The 24,126-nt window shown below is 41.3% G+C and overlaps 2 protein-coding genes across 2 annotated transcripts; both read right to left on the bottom strand.

Annotated features, from left to right (window-relative positions):
* Window positions 1–3,438: 3,438 nt before the first annotated feature.
* Window positions 3,439–4,807, bottom strand: CH25H (cholesterol 25-hydroxylase). Its single transcript, XM_066554939.1, has one exon. It carries the CDS (start codon window positions 4,805–4,807, stop codon window positions 3,983–3,985), a length of 825 nt encoding a protein of 274 aa, XP_066411036.1. The 3' UTR covers window positions 3,439–3,982.
* Window positions 4,808–10,644: 5,837 nt separating this feature from the next.
* On the bottom strand, window positions 10,645–22,457 carry LIPA (lipase A, lysosomal acid type). The gene is made up of 9 exons (XM_066554577.1): window positions 22,214–22,457; window positions 20,681–20,801; window positions 17,497–17,695; window positions 17,094–17,203; window positions 16,334–16,470; window positions 14,757–14,903; window positions 14,375–14,446; window positions 13,271–13,342; window positions 10,645–12,504 (listed from the first exon to the last, which is right to left on the bottom strand). Exons 1-9 carry the CDS (start codon window positions 22,316–22,318, stop codon window positions 12,265–12,267), a joined length of 1,203 nt encoding a protein of 400 aa, XP_066410674.1. The 5' UTR covers window positions 22,319–22,457; the 3' UTR covers window positions 10,645–12,264.
* Window positions 22,458–24,126: the final 1,669 nt, after the last annotated feature.

Here is a 24,126-nt window from a genome sequence, read left to right on the forward strand (position 1 = left end):
CATTTAATCCAGATAAGACACTAGATCAACCAAGTCACTAAATCCATTATTGATACAGATTATTTTTCATAATAATAAATCACAAAAAACATAAGAAATCATAGTTATAGACCAGAGCTGTGTAGGTTTTCCCCTGTGAAGTGCTTGCACTTGATCCACATGAGGGAGGAGGAAGCCTTTTCCAGCCTTTTCCAGCACTGAATACTGACTCAGCAGGGCTCTGGGCATCATATGCTCACTCCAGAGCACCTGAGGAGCCCACTTTACAGCAGCACTGAAAACACATTTAAGTTTGGAAACACATTTGTACCACCAGGTACAAACTTGTCCCTTTGCAGTGTCATACTTTTATCTCAAAATTGCCAAACTGGCAATTGTCTGTCTTTGAAAGATTCAATCTAAATTTCAAGAGAAGAATAGGACTAAATTGCCAGTGAGAATTTGGGAACTCCTGCAATTCACAAGAACAGACAAAGAGTTCAATATTTAATGTGTGCCTAAGAATTAAGATAGAGAAATACATAAAGTCTTCTTTCTTTAAGCTTTATTAAATTTTGAAGATATAAAGTGGACAATAGCAGCCCCAAAAACATTAATTAAATAGCTTCAAAGGTCTCTGCAAATGACCACAGTTCAGCTTTCAGCAGATTGGATAGGAATTCTGTGTGGAACACCACGTCACATTATAAAGAGGAAGGAAGCTAGGAGAATTATGGAACAGAAGAGAGAAAGTTGGGTTTGGTTTTCTTACATAAACCCTTACGAGTGTAAGGGTTACCCTTCCTTTTGTCTGGTAAAGATTTGTGGTAAAGACCATGGGGAAATGCAAATATAGGAAGTAGCATTGTAAAATCCTGTTTTCAAATCTCACCACTATCAATACACAGAATTTACTGTTCTCTCACGCTCAGTGGCACAGTATATGCTGAGCTTTCAATGAAAACAGGAAAAAAACCAACCCTTATTTGCTTTATCTCCAGTATGTGTTTTCAGTGAATTGCAAAGACCTGAAGTTATGTGTTTGTTTGGGTCTCCTGCTCATGAATTTTTCTCACATGCACAACTAAACTTAGACTAAAGTAAACTGCTACAGAAAGCACTTCCAAGTACACACAACATGCAAATGGATTTAATCCCTCAGAGTTTTGAACCTAATTTACCTTCAAAAGCATTGCAGACATAAGGAACATGTATGCTAGGATTATGCCATGAGGATGAAATACAGAAATTTCTAGTATGGGATTCAAAAAAGCCATTCCAGGCATGTATTAGTCAAATACTCATTTAACAACTTTTTTTTATTATGGAGTGTTCCAAGTTCTTGCAATAATGATCCTTTAAACTGAGGTTCCAGGTCTGATTGGCTATAGATTAGGTACTGATATAACCTGGGGCAAATTCCATAGTTGAGGAAATATGTTCTTGGTGTGTGTCTGAAGTGATGCAAATGTTGAGGATGTAAGGAATAGGCAAGATCACTATGCAGCACATTGCCTCCTTCCTTTGCCAGTTTGATCATCCTCAGTAGCTGTCAGGCTACCCTGTCAGTGCCAAATCAGACAATCATCTCACTTGACTTAACAGCAAGCACAGTTTTGCCTGCAGCCGACTTGAATTCTCTAGTTCTAGTATTATATAAAGTACTACATCAATTCTTAAGCTTCATATGAAAAGCAGAATAATCCCCTTGAGTTTAGCTACAGCCTTTCTTGTGGGTTTTGCTCACAGGATTCCTACAGCAACATGAGCAAGTACCAGTTAGCCTTACCCTTGCTTACTCAGAGAGCCAATAGTACATGACTGTTATAGTGTACAGTTACAAAATACAGTGTAAGGAATAACTCATTGAAAACACAGATTACCCTTGCCAGATGCTCAGAATTTGCCAAGCTGAATTAAGTGGGATTTCTAGAACAGAAAGGATAACTCTGGGACATCTCAAAATGGCTAAACAGCTCAAAGAAATCAGAAAATGGTTTTTTTTCCTCCTGCATTCAGCAGAAAAGAAAGAATAATTCCCCCTCTTTCTAGAACACACAAAAATACCTATGATTACAAGCATCAGAGATACTGGGGATTCTTCCTCACAGCTCAGTAGATGAATGACAAATTCCAGTACTATTTTATGCCTCAACTTTGCTCTCAGTATGCATCATGCTCTGAACAAGGAAGAGAAGGGTTGCTCCTCTGTGATATCCAGAGAGCAGAGACAGCATTTGAATACTAAGATTGCAGCATTTCATATTGTTTATGAAGAGGTTTATGAACATTATTTCCTGTTATCAAAAAGACCCAGTGTCTCAAAGTGCTGCTCCCTTATAAATTCACATTGCTGGAAATACTAAGGGTTCTCTTTTCTACTGGACAAACAGCCTCTGTAAGGTCACACAACCCTCTAGACATAACATAAGGACAAAGACATTTTTGGATGATGATGATGTTTAAGTGTTCTTTCCACACTTTCTACATTATTTGTGCTTTCTCTGTTTCCATCATCATCCTGGAAAGTTTATTAGTAATACAGGATAGGATGATAACAAGCTTTAAAATGTTTTGTAGGAGACATTAGACACCCGTGTGGATCTCTGCTGAATGGGACATCAAAGACTTGCTTATCTCTTCGTGCCTAATTTTTTCAGTGTTACTTCTGTGAGATACATTTTGATCTTGTGTATGTAAATGTTCAAGCAATGCATACCCATTTTGTTCTGTCTTAGGATCCTGAAAGGTCTGTTTCTATTCCCCTGAAATCTGCTTGAAAGAACTATCTACTTTGTAGAAACCCTGTTTATATTCCTTGACAGGATTTTGCATGCAAGTAACAATTGATACGATTCTGAAGGACCAATGCTCCCATTTAAAGAGCTGCTTAGTAAAAATTATTCAAGCATCACAGAAACATAATAATAACATTTCACTGACTTTTTAAACTGCATTCTTTAATATTATGTTTCTACAAAATTGAAAAATATTTTAAAATAACATACGACTCTGGAGTAAAAGTAAACTACTCACTTTTGAAATAATATTACAAAACTCTGCAACTCTGAAATTAAAATGGATGTCAGTCTCTTTTCCCATTTAAGAAGGGAAAAACAAGAGGAAATGGCCTCAAGTTATAGCAGGGCAGGTTTAGATTGGATATTAAGAAAAAGTTCTTCACTGGGGGTTGTCAAGCACAGGATAAGGCTGCCCATGGAAGTGGCTGACTCACCATCCCAGGAGGTATTTAAAAGATGTGTAAATGTGGCACTCAGGGACAGGGTTTAGTGGTGGACTTGGCAGTGTTAGGGTAATGGTTGGACTCTATCTTAGAGGCCTTTTCCAACCTAAACAATTCTATGATTTTATAATTCAAACAAATGACACCTATGCAAAAGGAACCATACCTGTTCCTAATATGGACAGAGGAATTAATAAAATGAAACATAACATGACTTTAAAAGAATGAGCATATTTATTCTCTATTAGAAAGAGACAGTACATCAAGGTAAAAAATATAAATATCAAAATCATTTAACAGTTAGCCAACCACCCTGACTTGGCAGCAATATTTTGCAAAATCATTGCATAACAATTTTTTCTGGCAGATTAAACTCCACAAAATCCATGATGTGTACTTTTTCTGTTTACATCATAAATCATCCTACAACAGTAAGATAATGTTCTGGTGTATATATAAAACATGATACATGCTTTATGAAAGCTGAAAAGAAGGAAAGGAGAAAGAATGTCTCTTAATGCTTCCCTTAAACCTTAGACTCAAATTTAAGCAACAGATAGTCACTTTTCCATTTGCAGTCATTTAACACAGGCAGTTCCAAGTACATACACAAATACACAAATATATTAAAAGGATTTGTTATAAATAGCTATTGCTTTTGTAGGCAGCTTCAAATATACAATCTTCTGTATCTCTTTAAAAAAATAATGTCCCATTTTAGTCTATTAAAAATAAGAGTTCATCCACAGGTAAATATTCTTAATTAGAATGTGACTCCGTGAATGTCCCAAAGAGTTTGTCCCAGTGTGTGAAGTAAGGAGCATAGTTTGATCTGAATTTCAGATGGTGGAGATCATGATGTGGTGCTCCTCCATACAATCCAAAAGGCACAAGTCGGTGAGTTGACCATGGGAGGTCATATCCAGAATGGTCCTCCACTGACAAACCAATGTTTACAAGGAAGAAAATCATTTCTGTCAAAGGATGGCATCCCAGGAGCAGTGGGTTTATAGCAGCAAAAAATCCCAGTGACAGCAACTCCCACACGCTGGAATACTGAGTAGTAAGTGCAAACGTCGACACGTGCTTGTGATGCACCTTGTGGAAGGTCTTGTAGAGCCAAGGCACCCTGTGATGAAGCAAATGCCACAGGAAGTACTCGAAATCAAACAGCAGCAGACAAACTGCTACTTGCAGCAGGACTTCAGGCAGCTCTGGAGCTACCACTGGTAGATCCATGGGTCTCCAGTACCAGTGCAGAAATGTCACCGGGAAGATCAAAACAACATGGTGATACACACTTTGAATAATGCAAGGCACCATCATTCCAAGACTTGGATAGGTCTGTGGCTGGATTTTGTATTTTCTCAAGTCTGGCAGTCTAATGCTTAAAAAGTCCAGTGCAACATATGGAAGACAGAAAGCCATGTATGCTGTAAAAGAAAACAGCACTGGAAAAAATGGTGACTTGATCAACGGCTCCTTTGCGGTGACGAAGTCCCAGAGAGGCTGCAGGCACAACCTGTCCTGCTGCCCCTCCATCGGAGAGCTGAGCAGCACTCGGTGTGGCAGGCTGCAGTTCATGCTGCTTGCAGGCTGAGGCAGCTGGAAATCCTGCAGGCTTTTATGCAGCCTGCTCCAGCAGACTCCACCCCCAGACATTCTTACATAGGAATGAGAGTCGTTAAAGGGGAAGCTCTTTTTCCTGTCGTACAGAATGCAATATAATGCATTACAATCTCAGAATAGAATTAGCTGGCCAAGGTTATCTGTAGAGCTCTACCAGAGACCTGCACAGTAGAAAAACAAGCAGAAGTGCAGAACTCTAATGCTGGAATTCAGAGAAAGAGTTGGAGCATCTTCTATTCCACTTACTGCAGACACTTCAAAAGTTGCTGTTTCTTATTAATTTTGAATCATGCCATCCTTTTTTATCCTTTTGTCTTTATAGACAAGGCAATAAAAATTACCACTGATTTATTTATTTTATGTGCCTGCTACTTAAACTCCAGGTCTGACCTGTGGATATCTGGTGGGTAACAGTTGTGTGCAAACACACATTTCCTTAATGATCCCTTGGTTATAAAATAGCCTTAGTTAAAACCTTAAGGAGACCTAGAATACACTTCTAGTCTGGATGTGGTGGCTGTGTCCTATCTCCATCTAACTTGACATTTGAAGTCATGTTCTCCTTTACATACCTGTATCCACTTGACATGGAAAAATTCACCTGACATGACTAGATGCAAAATTGAGCCAAACACTTTTGAAGAACACGAGGTCCCCCGGTGCAGAGAAGAATACAGGGTAAAATCTCATTATGCTTCCTCACAGATGCTTAGCTACAGTATTATCACATTATTAGAATATTCACTCCATATCTCAGCAGCTCTATTAGCAAGTTGATATGAAAATCCCCCTTTACCCATATATCAAACTAATATATGCACTTAAAAGATCCACCATTAGTCCTATGTCCTTTAAAGGATCTTCCTCTGACCACAGCCAAGCACACCACAGGCAGAAGCCAGCAGGCTTGACTCCAACATTACTAATTAGCTAAAAGCTTTTAGAGGTCAATGATGGAAGTTTTGATTTAACCACTAAGACATTACTTCTTTTGTGCTTTTAGAAAAAGAAAAACAAAGCTTTGAACATTTAGGGAAACAAAGCTTGCCCTAAGCTTCCTATGAACTCACCTCTTTTGTCAGTAAAGCATTTATTCTAATATTGGAAATGAGGTCAACTTCCTGGATGACTTTATTAGCTTGTTCAGATGATTTTATTTCTTTGCCAATCAGAAAATAAATCTGATGGGGCAAATGTGAGACTGCATTTCCTTGCTTCTGAATAATTAAGAACAATTCATTAGCAGTGACCTTTTCTGAATATGCATGAATTTGTAACATTTAAGTTTGCTTTCTGTTTCAACTGTTTTCTTTTCAATAGATTCTGTTCCCTCCTTAGGCTTCAAGAATTTCACTTAAGCAGTAACATAATCTGTGCTATTATTATCAGTAGGTCCTTTTTGGAGACAGGCTTCTACCTGTTCCATATATATTTTGGAATTCAGATTCCTTGCTGTTATGAGACTGTTTTGTTGAATTAATTTATTTAAACCATTAACTGTTGTGAATTGAAACCTGGTGCAAGACACTAATCTAACAGGTGAAGATCTATATCCAAGAGCTTTGTTTTAATCTTCTGACTGCATTTTATCCTAACCTCTATTTCACAATAAGGCATTTATAACACCAGCTGGGTCCAAGAATATTATTGTGATTTCTGTTGATTTATACAGTCACAATCAGAAATTAAGTCTCCCAGATGGGATAAGTGATCCTCTCTATTATTAGAATTATGCAGGGAATCAATCTATTTTATAATGTGTTCCAAATCTCATATTCTAAATTTTATAGTATTCCAAATCTCACTAAAGGGAGATTGACATAAATTGCTCAACTGCCTTAAAGACACTCCTCTGACTAATCCCTACAGATACGTGAGGTCTCAATAAGTTTTAGAGCCATTACTGCCCACAAGCTATATTTTAAAGAATAGGCATTCTGCCTGCAGATTAGGTCATAGAAAAATATTCATAAATCCCTCCAGGAAAAATAACGGCATTCTGCAGCGCTATTTCTGGGATATCCCGCAGCACAAAGCCCGCGCAAGGCGCAGGCGAGCGGCGCTTACCTGGGAGGCTGGCGCCGCCCCGAGCCCGGCGCCGCGGGCAGGGCTCCGCCGCGGCCCCGCTCCCGCCCGAGCCCCGAGGGACAACCGGCCCTCCCACCTCCGAGAGGACAGAGCCTCGCCCTCCAGAACCCGAGCCCGAGCCGTCTGCCTTAGCCACCAAACGGCATTTATCATGGATCTCCGCTCCGCCGACTTCAGTTTCCTTGTCAGCGCAAGGTATGACACCAAAAAAAAAGACAAAGTACACACTGACCCCTTCTGCACCTTACTCAGGGACACAACCCCAGCTATCTTCGCTTACAATGCTGCCAAAATTTCCCATGCGTCGCAAGAATCTCTCAAAAACTCACTCCCGCTACAGAGTTTAGGTTGAAGGGCACATAGTTTGGAATGAGGCCCCACAAAGGGTCTTAAATAGATTCCACATGAGCACAAGATGCAAGCACCTACCCAGGCTGCACTGTTAGGTACGAGCTATAACGCAAACAGCGCACTACTACAGTGGGTAGCAGCAAAATGAGGGAAAGTTAGCGGGAGAGAAAACTAGAATCAACATCCTGAAACTAATCAGCATTAGAGGGAAAGATTCCTTTTTCCATCCTTCTCCCCCTCTGTATGTCAGTGTTATTGTTGTACCAGAGATAAGGCAACATCCCAGAACACGCGGAGCCCTCTACCGGGAAAAGCGTGCTGGGGAGGAGGGCTGGAGCCTCGCTCAGAGCCAGCACCAGGGAAGCAGCGCAGGCACCAGGAGCAGCGGCAGTGCCTGCCCTCGTTTCCAAGGAAGCTGTTACCGTGCTGGCTTCCTGCACAACGCGCTGCTCACGCTCGGACTCACCTGCCCGCAGAGCTGGTGCGGGGCGGTCCCGCCCGCAGCCCCGCCCGGTGCCGCCCGCAGCCCCGCCCGGTTCCGCCCGGTGCCGCCGAGCAGCCGCGGTGTCCCCGCGCGGTGTCCCCGCGAGCGAGCGGCAGCGCCGCCCCGCGCCCATCCGCGGCTGGAGGATAACGGCGCCGGGAAACGCTCCTCAAAGCCCCAGGGACAACCAACTACGCACTGCTTTGCAGCTGCACGGAAAGTTGGTAGGCACGGGTCTGTCACAGCCTTTATAGGTGTAACGGGTTTGGAGGGAAGGAGGGCGCTTGGACTCCATCTTAGAGGTGTTTTCCAACCCTAAATGATCCTATAAATCTAACCTACAGCCCCCTTCTGTTTAGTTAATCTGCATATTGAAATGCAGGATCTGGAGAAAAATAAGCGAGATAAAACTCTCCTCCTCACTTCCCTGGTAAGCAGCTTGTACCCTGAGCCCACAGGGATGCTGAGAATTTCAGGATGAAGAACACACATTCCTCTTCAGTTTTGTTTAAAAACTTTAGCCTAAACACAAAATACTTTTCATAACAGAACCAACACATTTTCTTCATCGAATTTTTAATCTCCACCTCCCCAACCAAGCTTCACTGAAAACCCCTCCAGCCAGTATCAGGCATAATCAAAGGTCACTTAAATTAGTTTCCAACAATGGCTGATAATAGAAAACTGCCCATGAAGTAAATTGCTAATTCTCAAGCTTTACCTTAACAGGATCAGTTTTCAAAATAATAACCATCAGGAAAATATCCTAAAATCCTGTAATTTAGAATTCATAACTCAGGAATGAAAAATTGATTTGTATTCTCAGCAGTTTACAGACATAATTTCCAGAAGAGTTGGAACGCAATGCAGACACTTCCACTCAGAAAATAAGAATTAGGCAACCTGTTACAGGTGTGGCTAGTGTCCATCCAACCTTCATGGTTTTTTATTTCATTGATGATTTCAATTATTTTGGTCATATCAAGTTTTATGAAAATAGGCTGACAGGAAGAAAGGCAAGCTCCTGATGGGCAGTGCTGCAGCATGAGTTTGTATTTTGAAACACAATACAGGGAGAAGACATTATAAATGCTTTCATTGCAAGAAAATCTTCCACCAGGAGCCATTTTATTAGATATCCAAAAACCTATCCAGCCATCAAGGTTTCTCTCTCACATCTTACAGAGTAAAGCCATTTGTAACTTTCAATGATATAAAGGCACTTCTGTTTCATTGGGAGGGGTTCTGTTTGTTTTGAGAGGCTTTGGGGATTTTGTTTGTTTGTTTGTTGGTATGGCACATTGACTATAAATAATTTCTAGAAAAATTTGTTCCCAAGTTGACAAAACTGTTTTTCTTGCAGGGCCCAAGTAGAGTAGGAGGTCTGTTTCCCCACCTCTTCCTATGCTGAGGCACTTCTATACTGCTTGAGTTGATGTATAAACTTTTATCAGTGCTATCACTAGCCATGGAATCACTAGCCATTGTAAAAATGCTCTGTGTGGACCTAGTGCATCATTCAGTACACTTCACTAACAAACACACACTCCATCCTCAGGCCTTCTGATGAAATGAACACTGTAAATGTACTTGCAGATGAGATGACTGCAACAAAATCCTTGTGAAGCTCCAAGCACAACGTGAGAACAAATCCTCATCTTTCAGTCTGTGTTATCCCTGATATGCCTGATTGTTGTACATCTCTCAGTCAGAGCCCTGGACCATGCATTCTCTTCAGCTGCACACAGGTCTGAGCCTGAGATCCATCAGCTGAACAGGGACTACTTTCTTCTGCCTTTCTAGCAGTCACTAAATGCTGAGACCAAGCCAGCAGAAAGTGTCCCATGCCCTCTGTTAAGCCAGTTAAGTGCACTTTTATACTGTCCAAAGCTGGTGTTCAGCCAACTTTCAACAACACATACATACATACCTATAACAGAGAGGTCCATAGAGCAGGCACTCAGTATTTAAGATCTGCTTAGAAAAATGTACTATTCATCACTGAACTCTTAATTCCTCACAGGTGATTCTAAATAGAACAAGCTTCTCACTCTCTCCTCTATGTTCAGGGTATCTTATTTTGCACAATTCTTCCCAATGACACCTCTCCAACTTTCTGTCACACAGGGCCTGCAACTTTAGTGAGTCACGGAGAACTAAAGCAGCTCACAATTTCCATAACTATCCTCACTCCAGTGAAGCAGAGAAGCTCCATAATGGCTTTTGTGTAAAGCTTCCAGTATTCTGGCTTTATTTCCAGGCACACAGGGTGTTCATCAGCTGACAAAGGCGGCCACACATAGGATTTAATACACTCTACTGTCTTGACTGCACAACTACAGTATCCAGAATGTACAGGAAGGTATAGCCTGAGCACATTTATTATTGAAGTTGACAAAGGTCAAAAGCTGGTTCATGTGTACTGTGGCAAAGATTAGCTCCCTGCCTTACTATGTGATTAAATGCCATTTATGAGATTACCAGACAGTCTGTTAAGCAATCCAATTACCCAAGGTTTAAGAATATGATACAAGAAGCTTTCCACCACGTCAGTGGTTTAAAAGAAGCTTCACCTGAAGGCTTAGAAATGACTCTGTCTTGTGAGTAATTATTTACAATTATTACCTTACTTAAAAGTCTCAGAGAAGTCCACCTAAATAAGAATGGCCTTTTAAGCTTGGAAAAAGCTTCTTTCAGGGAAAAAGTAAAATAGAAGCTTAGCTATTTTACTTTTTCTACTGTACTCTTTTTTTCTGTACTTGTTCTATGGATTAATAGTTGTGAAAAATAGACTTGGCTTTCTGAATTCTGTCCCAAAGATTCCCATGCATTCATGGAACAGGAAGTGAAACGCCACACCACTCCAAACTCCAAGCAGGTCTCATGTTTATTGAAAGAGCTCAGACTTAATACACATGATGCACATGGTTCATGCCATACCACATACCCTCACAACTGTTAAATTAGCCACCCTGGATTCCAACAGAAGCTTCCCTTCAGCACAGCAAAGTAAAGCATATCTGGCTGTGCTTTACAAAAGACCAAAGTCTCATGAACCAATGAACCACTTCGTCCCTAAACAACACCTGAGAATTCCCTGAGTCTGAATTAGGAATAAAAAAAAATACCCAAAGAAACAAGTCCTAATTTACAACCTGTGTCTGTTTCTGAATTTTTTATTTTTTTTTTTACAAAATAAGTTTGCCTCGATTTAAAATGCATTATTTCCTATGACATGTAGAAAGCCTCTTTATCCTGTTGGGATTACTGAAGAAATCTGAATTGAATCCAACTATGGCACAGAAATTATCATCTGGACTGAGGCAACTGACTCTGGAGATTGTTCATTTGGCACAGAACTTTGATCTATCTCAGAGAAATCAAAGTCCTCTGCACAGTCAATGGAAAAGAGCTCCAAAATCAGCCCCCTGAGGCAGATGTGAATCCTCTTCCCCCATTAAATGGGTCTTAGCCCCAGTTTGAAGTAGACAAATCAAGCTGCTGTAATACTGTCAGGCTTCTCCAGGCTGTTATTTAGTTGCTGAACACAATGGTGGGGAGCACCCTCTAAGTGGTTAAGAAGTAAACAGATCTTCAATGCAGCAGATGATTAAGGGGAAAAGTCCACAGAAATTAAATCACTCAAACTGTAGAATTAATGCTTTGGCTCTTCTCTCACCAGCAGTAGACTGGGGGAGCTTGTTTTCTAGTTAGTGTCAGTGCAAAACACAAGCATGTTACATCATTCTCCTTGAAAGCCACAACCTATTGACAAAGTTAACTGAAAGTGGTTTTGTTTGAACATTACTCTTGTTCCAGGAATCTGCCAGGGCAAATTGCGACCTCTATCCACAGCTGGTATGTGAAACACTGAAGGCTTCAGGGATACCATCAAAGCAAGAATCAAAGCAATGAATCAGTCCCAAAATTGGAGATTTTAACTGACAGTGGTTTCTCTGGCTTCACTGCAGTTCTTCTGGGCAATATTGAAAAGGGAAGTAATCTGATTTTATGTGATTGGCTAAAATAATACCACAGCAAAAAAGTTACTAAGTGCTTTGTAAAGTGCCAGCACCAAATAGGTCACTGCAGTACAAGAAGTACTTCTCAAAGGTACTTAGAAATGGCCACATACTGAGAAATGGCTGTGTTTTATGCACAGTGAAACACTTGTTCAAAGTGTCAAGCACCTGAGGTGCTGAATGGACTAACTTGTCTAATTTGTCTTTCAGACATTTATGTGCATGTGACATACTCTTTTTGTGCTAGGTCCTACTGCTGTGTTTTGAGTACTATGCCACTGTGTGCAAAATAAGCAAAATACTGTGAAGAGAGAGAAATAATACTGAGAAAAAACAACCAAATATTAATCCAATTTAGTAGTCATTGCTGGCATTTTAAAAATGCATCATCCTAAGTAATGTAGCATTATTGCCAGAAAAGTGTAGTTTCCAAAAACTGACAAATTCCTGGTGAACCAATACCCATGTCAGTCTAGAGATAACTTCCTAATCATGTTAATAATTTCATTATACATGCGGTAAGGTGCATCAAGGCCCCAGATGAAATCCAAATGTTCCCACTCTGGAATGTTTTTGTGGTAAACCAAATTGGAGATCTGAGTGAGCAGCATAGCAACATCCTTTGGGTCTGCCAGCCAGTCCTGTCCACCAGTCCACACTGCAGTTGGTACAGTCATCTCTTTTATTTTGTAGAAAGGGGGAGTAGACTGAGGAGAGGGAAAGTGAAAACAAAGCATTAGAAAAAAAAAATCTTCAGTATGATCCTACACTGCCAGTGTAACATACTAGCAACTGCAAGAATGTGTCAGATACTCATTTTCTCTCTTGGACAGCTAGAGATGGAGTCCTGGCTCAACCAAAAATGTAACTGCAAGAGTCCTGCAATATTATAGCATGTGCAGCAGTAAAGATGTGTTTTGAGGAATTTACAAAGACAACAGGGTAGCAAGACCTCAGAGAATGTGAAAATGCATCCCATTCAAGGTATTTCAACTCTAATCTAAGGCCAGAAGTGACTGCTACTCTGAAAGTATAATACTGCAGTATTTTGCAGTCACTAAGAGATAAGGGGCAAAATATTTTTGGCACTGTACACAGCAATTTAAAAACAAAAATGAGTGGAAACTAAACAGACTAAAGATAAACAATACACATGAACTGACAGCCTGTGCCTTATGATGAGAAGTGCAGGGGGATCTCATGATCTAGACTGGCAGGAGTTCCCCTCAAGGAAGTGTGTGCCACCACAGCTTCGTATCCATATGTGAATCCCACACTGACTTAGGACTACCTCTGAGCTCTACAGTCCCAGCTGGCTTCTGTTTTTGTTCTTTTGGAGAAAGCAGATCTCCAGTCTTGTTATTGGAAAACACCAACAGCTCTTTAGCATGCAGCATAAATACAGCACCCAGAGAAGTGCCCAAGGACTATTTTCTGTGACACTCTAGATTTATAGATGTAAAAGATGTCTACCTGGTTATAGTGAGCCATGTTTGCAGCTTTGCTTCCCCAGTCATAAGCTTTGAGTTCCCCAGTCCTCACAGCCTAGAAACAAAAAAATACACATACAAAGAACTGCAACACTGCTATCAGAAGAGCTAAAAAGTGTAGTCATCTGGAGAACAGGCAACCTACACAAGAAACAGTGGAATGCCAAATATTAACAAGGACAAGTGTCACTGCTTTGCTCAGTGTCACAGGAATGGAAAACATTAACATTCAATACCATTAGACTTTGTCTCTTAAAATTTCACACTCTCTCATAGCAATGGTAGAAAAAGATTAAGGAAAACAGCCTAATGTATCCAAAGCCAGGATACGGCAGCCCCATGTTTTCTTCTGAAACATTTACCTTGATATCTAAATGTGTATGAATAAAGCAGGGAGCTTTCTTAGCAAGCCTAATCTGCATAATTTACCATCTACTATTTTTTTTTCAGAAACAGAAGTTTATATAACAGGGATCTGGAAAAAAAAATCTTCACACATTTCTTTCTGAGCCAACCCTTGAACAGCTGTGTACAGTAGAACACATTGCCTATGATGAGGTGACCAAATCCAGCTACAAGAGCTCAAGTAGCACTGACCACTGATTCCATGGGAAATGTCTCACTTGTCAGTCTGCTGACCAAGCTTCAGGCACAACAGCATCACAGGCATGAAACTGTGCATTGAGACAAACATCAAAATATACTAACAAATATAAAATGAAGCTAAACAGAATAGAACAGAAAACCTGCTGCTACAACCTGTAACCAAAACAGTGTTTGTTAAAAGGGAAACAAATACTCTTTACAGCACTCCTCTGAGGTAAGTTATTCTGCAGTACTTTTTGTTGGTTGAGGTACTTCCAGTTACAATATTTTCAAAGAAACAGGGAAGAGGGGTGAACCACCATAAATCCTTATCATGAAAGCAGCTGCAGTATACAGCTGCCATTCTAACTTTTGGCAGTTCCAAATTTCACTTGGGCGAGGCTGCACATATATTTTGGCATTTTATTTCACAAATATCAGACACATCAATATTCTACAAACAAACCAGAGTCATGGGCACTTTAGTTTCTGGAAAGCCTACCTGGCTCCAGTGGATCATGTTTTGTACAGATGTTCCTGCAGGGCAGTGTGTTGAATACACATCCACTCGGCTCTGCAACAAGATCATTAACATGGTTTACTCATCCTCACAGGGCATCAGTTCTACCCATTGTTGCTTCCTGAACAACTAACAAACTATTCCATTCCACTTAAAATGTTATAAACAAAAGTTAACTGGAGCCATACATACAGATGAGGTAAGAAGTTAAAACATTTGAGGGATTAATTGCATTGAACAACAGAACTCTCAAGCTGAATTTTAAACCTAATAATGGTATCCCTAAAACATTTTTATACATTCAGTCAATACTGTATTAGCGTTCATAATAATTTAGCTATTAAAGAAAGTCACTAGAACACACCATATTCAAGTTTCTTTCATTAAAACCACATAGAAGAAAGAATAGGTTGCCACAAAGGTCATCGAGTATTCTGTGGGTGCAAACATGGGTAGCAAGCCACTTCAGCAAGAAATTCTGAGGGAGGAATTGTTTCTTTCCAAACATGTCCTACAAAAAAACAAACATATAAGACAAACATGTAATTGCACAGAATGACCTATTTTCAGTTTTTATACTACAGCACTCTTGAGGTAATTATTTACATTTCCACTGATGACAGGTGTTTCACATGAAAATCAATGATCTCCTTATCAGCGTTGTCATGGTTAGTGCTTCTGCTACAAATAGTGCAGTACATTAACCCCACCAAGAGTATATGGGAACTGGGAAAATCTTGCAAGAATTTCAAACCTAACCTTAAATTCAAATAAATTTTAAATTCAACAATTTACAGTTATATTGTACAGCCTTTTGTCATCAGATTGTTTAAGGCTAAAGTATGTTAAGCTCTGCCTGCTAATTTTAAATGGCTTTGTACTTGCAACTTCCTCTCTTCAAACCATGAGAGAAAAACAAGCTACATGAGATGTGGTGACCTCTTCCTCTTGATGGGTATTTTTAAATTGTTCAAGGATTTTAAAATGTCCCACTGCAAGCTTCCTTAAAAGTGACACAGTTCTTTAAAGATATGACTGACCCACGAGTTTATCACTGTCAGGTTCTCCCTGCACTCCAGTTTTTTGCAAGTCACCGTGAGAATCAAGTTCCTCAGCACAACATTGAACATCTGCACAAGGGACTGATCAGCTGCTAGTCTCATTAGACAAAGTCCATTATGCAAGGAACAGGAGATCACAATGATTAGTGTTGCTTTTATGTTAACTGCCTTTAGAGCAAGGAACTAGTACTACAGACAGACTTTAAATCAGTACAGGCTGGATCAGAAGGGGGGTTATGTCACAGAACAAACAGCCCTGTGTGGGAATCTCCATGGGTGGTGGAAAGAAAAGTGATGGTTAAAAATGACACACAGCAGGGTGTTCACAGTGTCTGACTTCAGGCACTTATTGCAGCCTGCCTCATTCTCCTTGATGTTAATGGGGAAGAGGTAAACTCCTCCAGAGGATGATTCACAGCATCTAAATAAAGCTGTTGCTCTTAATCACTCTCTGAAGGATCCTCTTCCAATACTAAATGGTTGATTGTGAAAGAAATCTGTTAAAGTTCATGGACAATTCATGACCTGTATTCTGTATAAAGATATTATACAACTCTTCTAAAACATAGTGACTAGTTAATCATATGATTTTCCTAGCTTAAATTCTAAAAACATGTAAATGGAAAAACAATTTTGTTCCACCTATTAAGCTGTAATTGTAAAATACTACTTTAAACTGATGCAAATTGTCTCACTAGACAGTAATAAAGCTACAGAAGACACTGCTGACTTCAATAGCATCATTATGGTAAAATTGACCCAGAATCCTTATCATATGTTACTCTCTAATCCACAGCTATTAACATTCTTTCCTATGCTATTTTCAGATAGAAAGGGGCATACCTCATTTGGCTTGAAACATTTATACTCAAATACAAACCTTGAGCAGCACATCAGGAAACAATCCAAATTTTACCAGAGGGCTAGTGGCAAACTTGACAGTAGCTACTGGTGCCAAGGCAAAGAACATTTTGATTTTCTTAGCCAGCTGTGGCAAAGTTGAAAAAGCAACAAAAGCTGTAATAACATAAGGAACAATTAACAAATCTCAGTGACACGAGTTAGATAAGAATTTTACCTGGTAGAAATTCTACAAAAATCTATGTGAAAGTGTGCAAAAGTATTTTTAGATTAATAGTTTAACTATATTGCACTACCTAGGATTAGGTTAAATAATGTAAATTAAACTAGTTACTACAAAGCCTAAATTAAATGCAGTAATTCAGAAGACTTGCTTTCTTCCAGAAAGCAATTTAATGCTTACTAACCCTTCTTCTACAAGAAGGTCTAAAGCACATGAGCCAGGCCTTACATGCAGCAAAATATTCTGGAAATGGGAATCTTTATTCTCTGCGTCTGATGAGTCTAATTTTATTACATATAATTCATTGATTTTTTTTTAATAGAAGCTGTACTGCCACCTACCTATGACTTCAATTTATCAGTCTAACAGCTTTCCACTTTTAAATAAACACTGAAAGATCATGTCTTTTCATTTTTATGCTAATATTCCAAAAAGCCACTAAAAACCAAAAGCAGTAGTTTTCAAGTGTCCTGGTTTTTAATCACTAAAACACATATGTGGAACTTGATACCATTTCAAACACAATATATTCTAATAAATGCATCTCTCCACATACCCATTGTGGTGCCCTGTGAATGGCCAATGTAAAATACTTGTTCCTGGCCAGTTTTCTTCAAAATAAAGTCCACTGAGGCTGGAATGTCGTATTTAGCCATTTCATCAAAGCTACAAAGCAAAGACAGAAAGTCAGTTGAAGAAATCAGTGATGAACAGCCGCACAGAGCTTTTCTGCACAGACCCATTGTGTGGACATAAAGAAAAGCTTCTTTTGGATGAAACAGAACTCTGATGATCAAGTTTTCAGTTTTCTACTGACCACCTAGGAGTTTCAGCACACCAAACTGATCTCAAAACTCCCCTTTACTGCCCCTCATCTGGTTGTATGTGTGACACCACATGTAACCAGAAAAAAATATCCTGCCAGTTCACAATGTGACTGGATAGCAACACAAGGATACCTGAAAACCCAGAATTCTTCCTGCTTCACTGTGAAGTGTGTGTGCTTCCTGGACCAGGTGTTCCCTCTGCTGTTTCCCAGCCACACATCATAGCCAGCATCTGCCAGCATAAAGCCAAGGCTGTTGTAATCCAAGTTTGTGATCCAGTTGCTGGCATCTGCAAGCAAACCATGCTGCAGAAACACAGCAGGCCTTGGACCTGAAAAAGAAAGTGGTTTTGATAGACTCCTGTTCATTAGGCATTGCATACGCAAGAATAATTCAAGTGAGCTGTTGAAAGTCTGTTTAAGGTTTGCACTTGAGTATTTTATCTACTTGACTTAATCTATAAGAACAGCAATTTGTATAATGGTCAGAGTGCCATGAAATCACATGCTTTTTCACCAAAAGCTACTTTTTATCATTAAGAGTTTTAAACTAGCAACTTCTTAGTTTCATAACTTGAAGTTCAAAACAGAAAGTGTGCAATAAATAAACATGAGAAAAGCAGGAGTTACAAGAAAAATATAGGTAGCCCTTACAACTGTTTCAAGCTCACAGACTCAGAAAGTGGCCCAAACACAGTAGCAGTTTTAATACTTATAAACTTTTCTCTGCCCCCACACATGGGGAAGGCATTCCCATGTATTTGTTACTGAGGTCTTTGTTTTCCAGTGCCAAACCACTGTGCTGAGCTGTGGAAATCTCTGCAGCTGGTGCTGATATTATCTCTGTGCAACACCCTTCCATCACCAAAACTCTGGCAGAACCTGAAGAGCAGTTCAATAGCCAACAAAGGAATCTGTGTTTCAGAGGACTTTCTCCCCTAATTTAACTAGTTATAAGAACCACAGTTAAGACCCAGGCAGAATTTAAGAAGACTCTCTTGACTTCCCCATCCTGAAAAGGGAAATGGCACCTCTATGTGGAATACAGATTTAAAAATTGAAAGTTCCTGCTTCTACACAGAGAAAATCAATTACCATCTAATCCCTTAGGAGAAAAAAGGCCTTCAAAAAATACAAAGACCTGTCTCTGGTTCTCACAGTAGCAGAGGTGTTTTGGCTTTTACTTCTGCTCTGAAAACTGAAAACAGGTAACATGACAACCAGCTCGATGCCAGAGATTACTCAGGAGTTTACCTCCTCCAGTGACACATCACTCTGCCATGTTACAGACTTACACAGTACTTCCTCCATTGATAATTTTAGACTTGGATCTTTCAGCAGAAACAGATAAATCATAACTCCCAGTCACCTATATTGTCTATCACAGGTCATGTCCATAAATGTTTGCTGCAAGTTTCATATTCCAAATTAACAATGCTCCCCTTTTCTGGAAATCTTTATACTTGTGGCAAGGAACTTTTGAGTGCCTGCTTTTCCCACTTTGTTAAAAAGCCCACATGGCATACTGTCCAGGCAAGCAGAACAAGTGCCCAGCAGTGCCCAACTGGCACTGGGGACAGTACAGTTCTGCACAACTGTTTACTCTGCTGCACTAACCCTTCATTGTCTTATAAACTGGACTGTCAAGCCTCACACTGAATTTGTTTTCAGTAATGTTCCACTTTCCATTGACACCTTCTTCCCTTTTTCTAAACTCAGATCAACCAACTTGTGAATTTTTGAAGAACAGGCTCTCCTCAAGCTGCTATTGCTTGTTTCATAACATTGGAAGGGGAAAACTGTTTAACTGCCTTAATGCTTTAATTCTGCTCTCATTAACCTCCAGTATCTGCCAGTTCCTTTTTTCACTTTACCAAGCAGTCACCAGATCTCCACATGACCTGCACAATCATATGACAAACTGACTTGGATAATAATAATGATTTTCTATCACCTATGATCCTAAAAACCCCAGAGGGGAAATAAAAAGGGGAGTCCTTAAACTACGGTCTCTGCATACAACATTTTGTCCTCTTCATTACAGACCCAACAAGCTGAAGACAGATTTACTTCCACACCCTTCTTACCCATGTTATGCAGTTGTTTTAGGGTTTTTCACAAGTAAAACAAAAAATCCTTGATGTTTTGCTTTTAGGTTCTCTGTACATTTCCTTTCTTTTTTCCCTGAAGAATGGTGGGCTTTGTTCCAAAACATCATGTGATACATAATTCCAAGGAATTCTATTCACATTTTGCAGGTATTGCAAAAGAAAAATACGGCATATATATGCTTAGTCAGCAGTAACACATCATTGGTATCTTCCTGAGGAAAGATACCAAGTCTATAAAAACTTAAGATCAACATGAACTTTGAAATCTTCATTCTCCCAGAAGCTCACACTTCCACAAATGTGGTCAGTAATCCTTGTTTTCTTAAATTAAAGCACTCTGCAAAACATGAACTTGGGGTCGAGGGCGTGGCAAGGGGTATGTGGAGAATTCCAGAAGTCAGGAAACTTCTGTTTACTTATGTCATCAATGAAGGATTCAACAAAATCAGCAGGTACAAAGGCAGCCTTTTTCCTGTGGGCATCTCTGAAATTAAATACAAAGACACCTGCCAGTTTTGACAGGGCTCGTCCATGCACTGATCTTTACACATTCCTTGTGAAAGACAACAGACAGTGCAAACATCCTAACTCCTACACAACCAACAGATAAGCTCAGGAAGGCTGTTGCTTGGCCTTTGACAGGGGAGAGGGTTTTTCCACAGGTCTCGTTCACACCCAAGGCTATAGGACAATCATAAATTTCTTTTGGGAGCTTCATGTTTTTACCTGTAATCCTGGGATTTTTTCAGTCTGAAGTATTCTGAGGCAATCCTTAGAACATGTAACTTCTATGCAAATGGGCTGCTGTTTTATGAATGGCTGTAGAAGCTTTTCTAAGGCATAGTGGCAAGACTGATAACAAATTCAGCCACTGCACAGACATTGTTAATTCTATACAGAGTGCATGAGGATAGCAAGTCAAAAGGTATGGGTCTCTCTTCTTCACATCTGTCTCATTTTTAAAGCATTCTATCACTCAATCCTCACCAAAGCCTTTGCCCATATTGCTTCCTTGTAATTTTGAGCTTACACTACCACTATTCTCTCTATCCCCCACCTCCTCAGCTGTGCAACCCCTGCATCTCCTCCATGGTCTTAAACCATAGTAGTCCTTAATCTTCTTCTGGATTGTTACAGGAACAAAAGTTTTATAATGCAAAGACAGCGTTTTCATTTTTTCTTTTTCCAAACAGACATAAATCTTACCTTTGCTTCCTTCATGGCCTTTTCTTCCATAAGGTATTCTGTTAATGGAAAGAATATATCCATCTTCTGTTGTCACTTCATATTCCTCACTAGGGTATCCTCTGAAGGTAATAATTTCACTCTGAGGAGAGAAAAGAAACCCTCTTGGAACCAGACTGCCAGGCTCCTCAGTCCACTAACAAATGCAAAGTACCCTGGGTCTCTTCTGAAGACTGGAATGTGTAATTAAAGGGTCTGGTAGTAATATGCCATCTGCCTATCAGGCAGATTTTCTTAAGAAGACATCCCAGAACAGACTCAGGAACTAGCCAGACTGAATCCTAGGAAACTGTAAGGATTCCCTAGACTGTCCCAGCCACATGGTGCTTACAGTGAGAAACAAGATGTAGTCTTGAAAAGGAGATTATGGTAACAGGGCAGAACACCAAGAGCCAGATTTGTCAGACAAAAATTGAAACTGTCTGCTCTCAAGAAAACAAGTAACATACAAGTGAAGACAGAAGAGAGTCACTGGCACCACTGCAGTATACAGGAGAGAAGGATGTGTCATTTCTTACTTTCTCCTCAAAATTTATGCCCAGTGCAGAGTTTTTAAGTGAGTTTGGTGTCAAAGAAAACAGGAAAATAATAATAAAAATCCTCACACCTGTTAAATGCTTTGGTTTCATTATTAGGTTTAATTTCTCATCGTTTATGTCTTGGGCTTTATGTTATTTTGTTTTGATGCAGCTCCACTAGGGCAATGAACTTGATGTCATTGGTTTTATGACACCAACCATGCCTTGAGAAAATCTAAGAAATGCAAGACATGATCCGAGTTCTTCTCTAAGACTGTTGGGCAAGGAAGAGAAGAAGAACTTAATTAAGCATGCTATTTCTTTTAAATATGTCTTTAATTATTCACAGTGACGTTAACATTCCAAAGTGATTTTAAGGCGGTTATTCCAATGCTATTAGTCTTAAGACTAAATTATTATCTTCAGACCTTTAAACTGTATATACATGATCCAAGCACTTCTTTTCTTATACACCTTAAGCATTTCTATCTTGAAGCATCTTCTCCCACATGTGAAAAATTGGCACAGTTTAGACAGGGCAGAGGAAAGAGAAACGAATATCGGCTACCAACTGGAAATATTTAAGGAGTTAGCTACTGCAGCAGAAGGAAAACAAAGTTAAGAGAGTAAATCCCAAATGGGGAGAAAAGCAGTCGTGGGTAAGAACCCAGGCGCATGGTGCTGGGAACTTCACCGCGCTCCACGAACATCGGCTTTTACAGCGGTTCCGAAAGACAGTCGCAAAGACGCGAAAAAATGTGAGAGAAAGAACAAATATAGGGAACAGCGGGCCAAGAGGACCGGGAAGGAGGAGCAGAGAAAGAGGACGTGTAACCCTTGTGTGTGAGCGGCTGCAGCAGCGGGCTGGCCGCTGGCAGGTGGCTGAAGCCGCCGGGGCTCTCCCCGCGCTGCCCAGCCCGCCCAGCCCCGCCGCAGACAGGGCTGGGGCACTCCTGGCCGCGGCCGCGCCACTCACGATGTTCATGTTCGTTTCGGGGTCCACATTCCTCCTCCCTGCGGCGAACGCGCCCGAGCCGCCGATGCTCTGCAGCAGGAAAGCAGCGAGCAGCAGGCCCCGCATCCTCGTCCTACGAGAAAGAGCCGGGACACGGCGGCCGAGCAGAACGCGGCGCTACAGCGGCTGCGAGCGGGCCCGGGCGAGGCTTTTGTGCCACCCCTCGGTGACAGGGGCGGGAGCAGCAGCGCGGCCGGGCAGGGCCGGGCCGGGCCGGGCGTGCCCCGCGGGTCGCAGCGCGGAGGGAGCGGCGGGGGCGGCGCTGCCGGGCCGGGCCGGGCTCAGCCCACACGGCGCGGCCCTATCGGCGGTGCCGCCGCGGCGCGGCCTTGGCCGCCCGGCCCGGCGTGATTCAGCGTTTCCGCAGCAGTGCTGTGTGAATCCTCCCGGCCCCCGGGCTCCATTTCCAGAAGCCGTGCAGCCTCCAGAACGGCGCCCGTTAATTTGCTTCTCTGCCCGCTTCGTCTTCTGCATTTGCTCCGCCTTCGGAGCCCGTACGATGCTGCCCTGCCAGGGTCCGCATTATGCTCCGCAGCGGGCTCCGTGCACAGAGCGGCAGCGGCAGCAGCGAGGAGGGCGGCGGGGCCGCCCTGCCAGGGTCTGCGTTGTGCTCCGTGCACAGAGCGGCAGCAGCGAGGAGGTGCCAGGGTCTGCGTTGTGCTCCGTGCACAGAGCGGCAGCAGCGAGGAGGTGCCAGGGTCTGCGTTGTGCTCCGTGCACAGAGCCGCAGCAGTGAGGAGGGCGGCAGGGCCGCCCGGCGCTCCCCGTGCCGGAGCAGCATCCCCGGCGTGCCCCCGGGGCAGGGCACCTGCGCCTCGGCACCGCCCGTGCTTCCAGGGGCCCGACAGCAGCCGCTGCTGCTCCTGCACACACACATCACCATCCGTCATCTTCGAGCATTGTCTAAACATATCCAGCCTTATACAAATGGGCTTCCATGCGTGCAGGGTTACCATCACGGCTTCCTGCAAACCTGTGTCATGTTCATGCTCTGCGGCGTGATTGGCAGGCACTGCATTGCACCGCTGTAATTTCCCGGAGAAGCGTGTCTGTGGTCAGGGGATGTGTGACCGGGCTTGCGAAAACTTGGACCAAATTCAATCCTTTAAAATAAATATTCTGTTACTCTGCCCATTACTGTGGAGTAATATCCATAGAATAACACATAAAGCTGATACTAAATATGTAGTGATACAGCAAGAGGGTGTCCAGAACAGAAACGCTTCTGTTTATTTAGAAAGCACTAAGATTTTAATTGAAAAATCATAGAAGTTTTCATAGCATCCCCGTGTTTTGATATGCAGATGTCACTAGATACAGAGATACTATATGATCCTTTGCATTTCTGGCTGTCATTTCTTAAAACTGTTTGATTTTAAAGAACTTGGGTGGGAGAATTATTGCTCAGTGATTCACTTGAGTTTTTTGTCGAATTAATTAAAGGTTACTCTTCCCTGCTAAGGGAAAACCCAAATTATAAAATGCCACAATTGCTGCTGTCAAACATAGTAATTATATGCTAACCTAGACTAAATGGGAACCAGTATAAAATAGGGTATGTTAAGGGACCCTGTAATTAACTAGTATACTATGGTATAGTTAATTTACATTATTGTAAAAAAGGAAAACTACATTTCAGGCAATTGTTTGGCTGACCTGATGCTTCCAGGGGGACTTCTTTGTCAGCATGTATCCATTTCAGCTCCAAGGAAACATCCAGATTTGAATATTCTCTCATAAAATGTGTAGATATGTTTGAAGACATTTCTTATTCTTCTGGATGTACAGATCACTCCAGTAACCAAAGACTTTTTATTAAATACAAACGCATTTGTTGTTCCCAGCCCATTTCCAGTAATGTTTTTCAAGAAGCT

Source organism: Molothrus aeneus, chromosome 8 (genome assembly GCF_037042795.1).
Source record: "Molothrus aeneus isolate 106 chromosome 8, BPBGC_Maene_1.0, whole genome shotgun sequence".
NCBI classification, from domain to species: Eukaryota; Metazoa; Chordata; class Aves; order Passeriformes; family Icteridae; genus Molothrus; species Molothrus aeneus.

Bases quoted from the DNA above. Each gene is read 5' to 3' on its own strand.
- CH25H (XM_066554939.1), bottom strand. From the start codon at position 4,807: ATGAACTGCAGCCTGCCACACCGAGTGCTGCTCAGCTCTCCGATGGAG.
- LIPA (XM_066554577.1), bottom strand. From the start codon at position 22,318: ATGCGGGGCCTGCTGCTCGCTGCTTTCCTGCTGCAGAGCATCGGCGGC. The intron at 20,802-22,213 runs GTGAGTGGCGCG...TTCTCTCCTCAG, and splicing joins CCGAAACGAACATGAACATC to AGTGAAATTATTACCTTCAG. The intron at 16,471-17,093 runs GTATGTGGAGAG...ATGTTATTACAG, and splicing joins TTCACAGGGCACCACAATGG to CTTTTGTTGCTTTTTCAACT.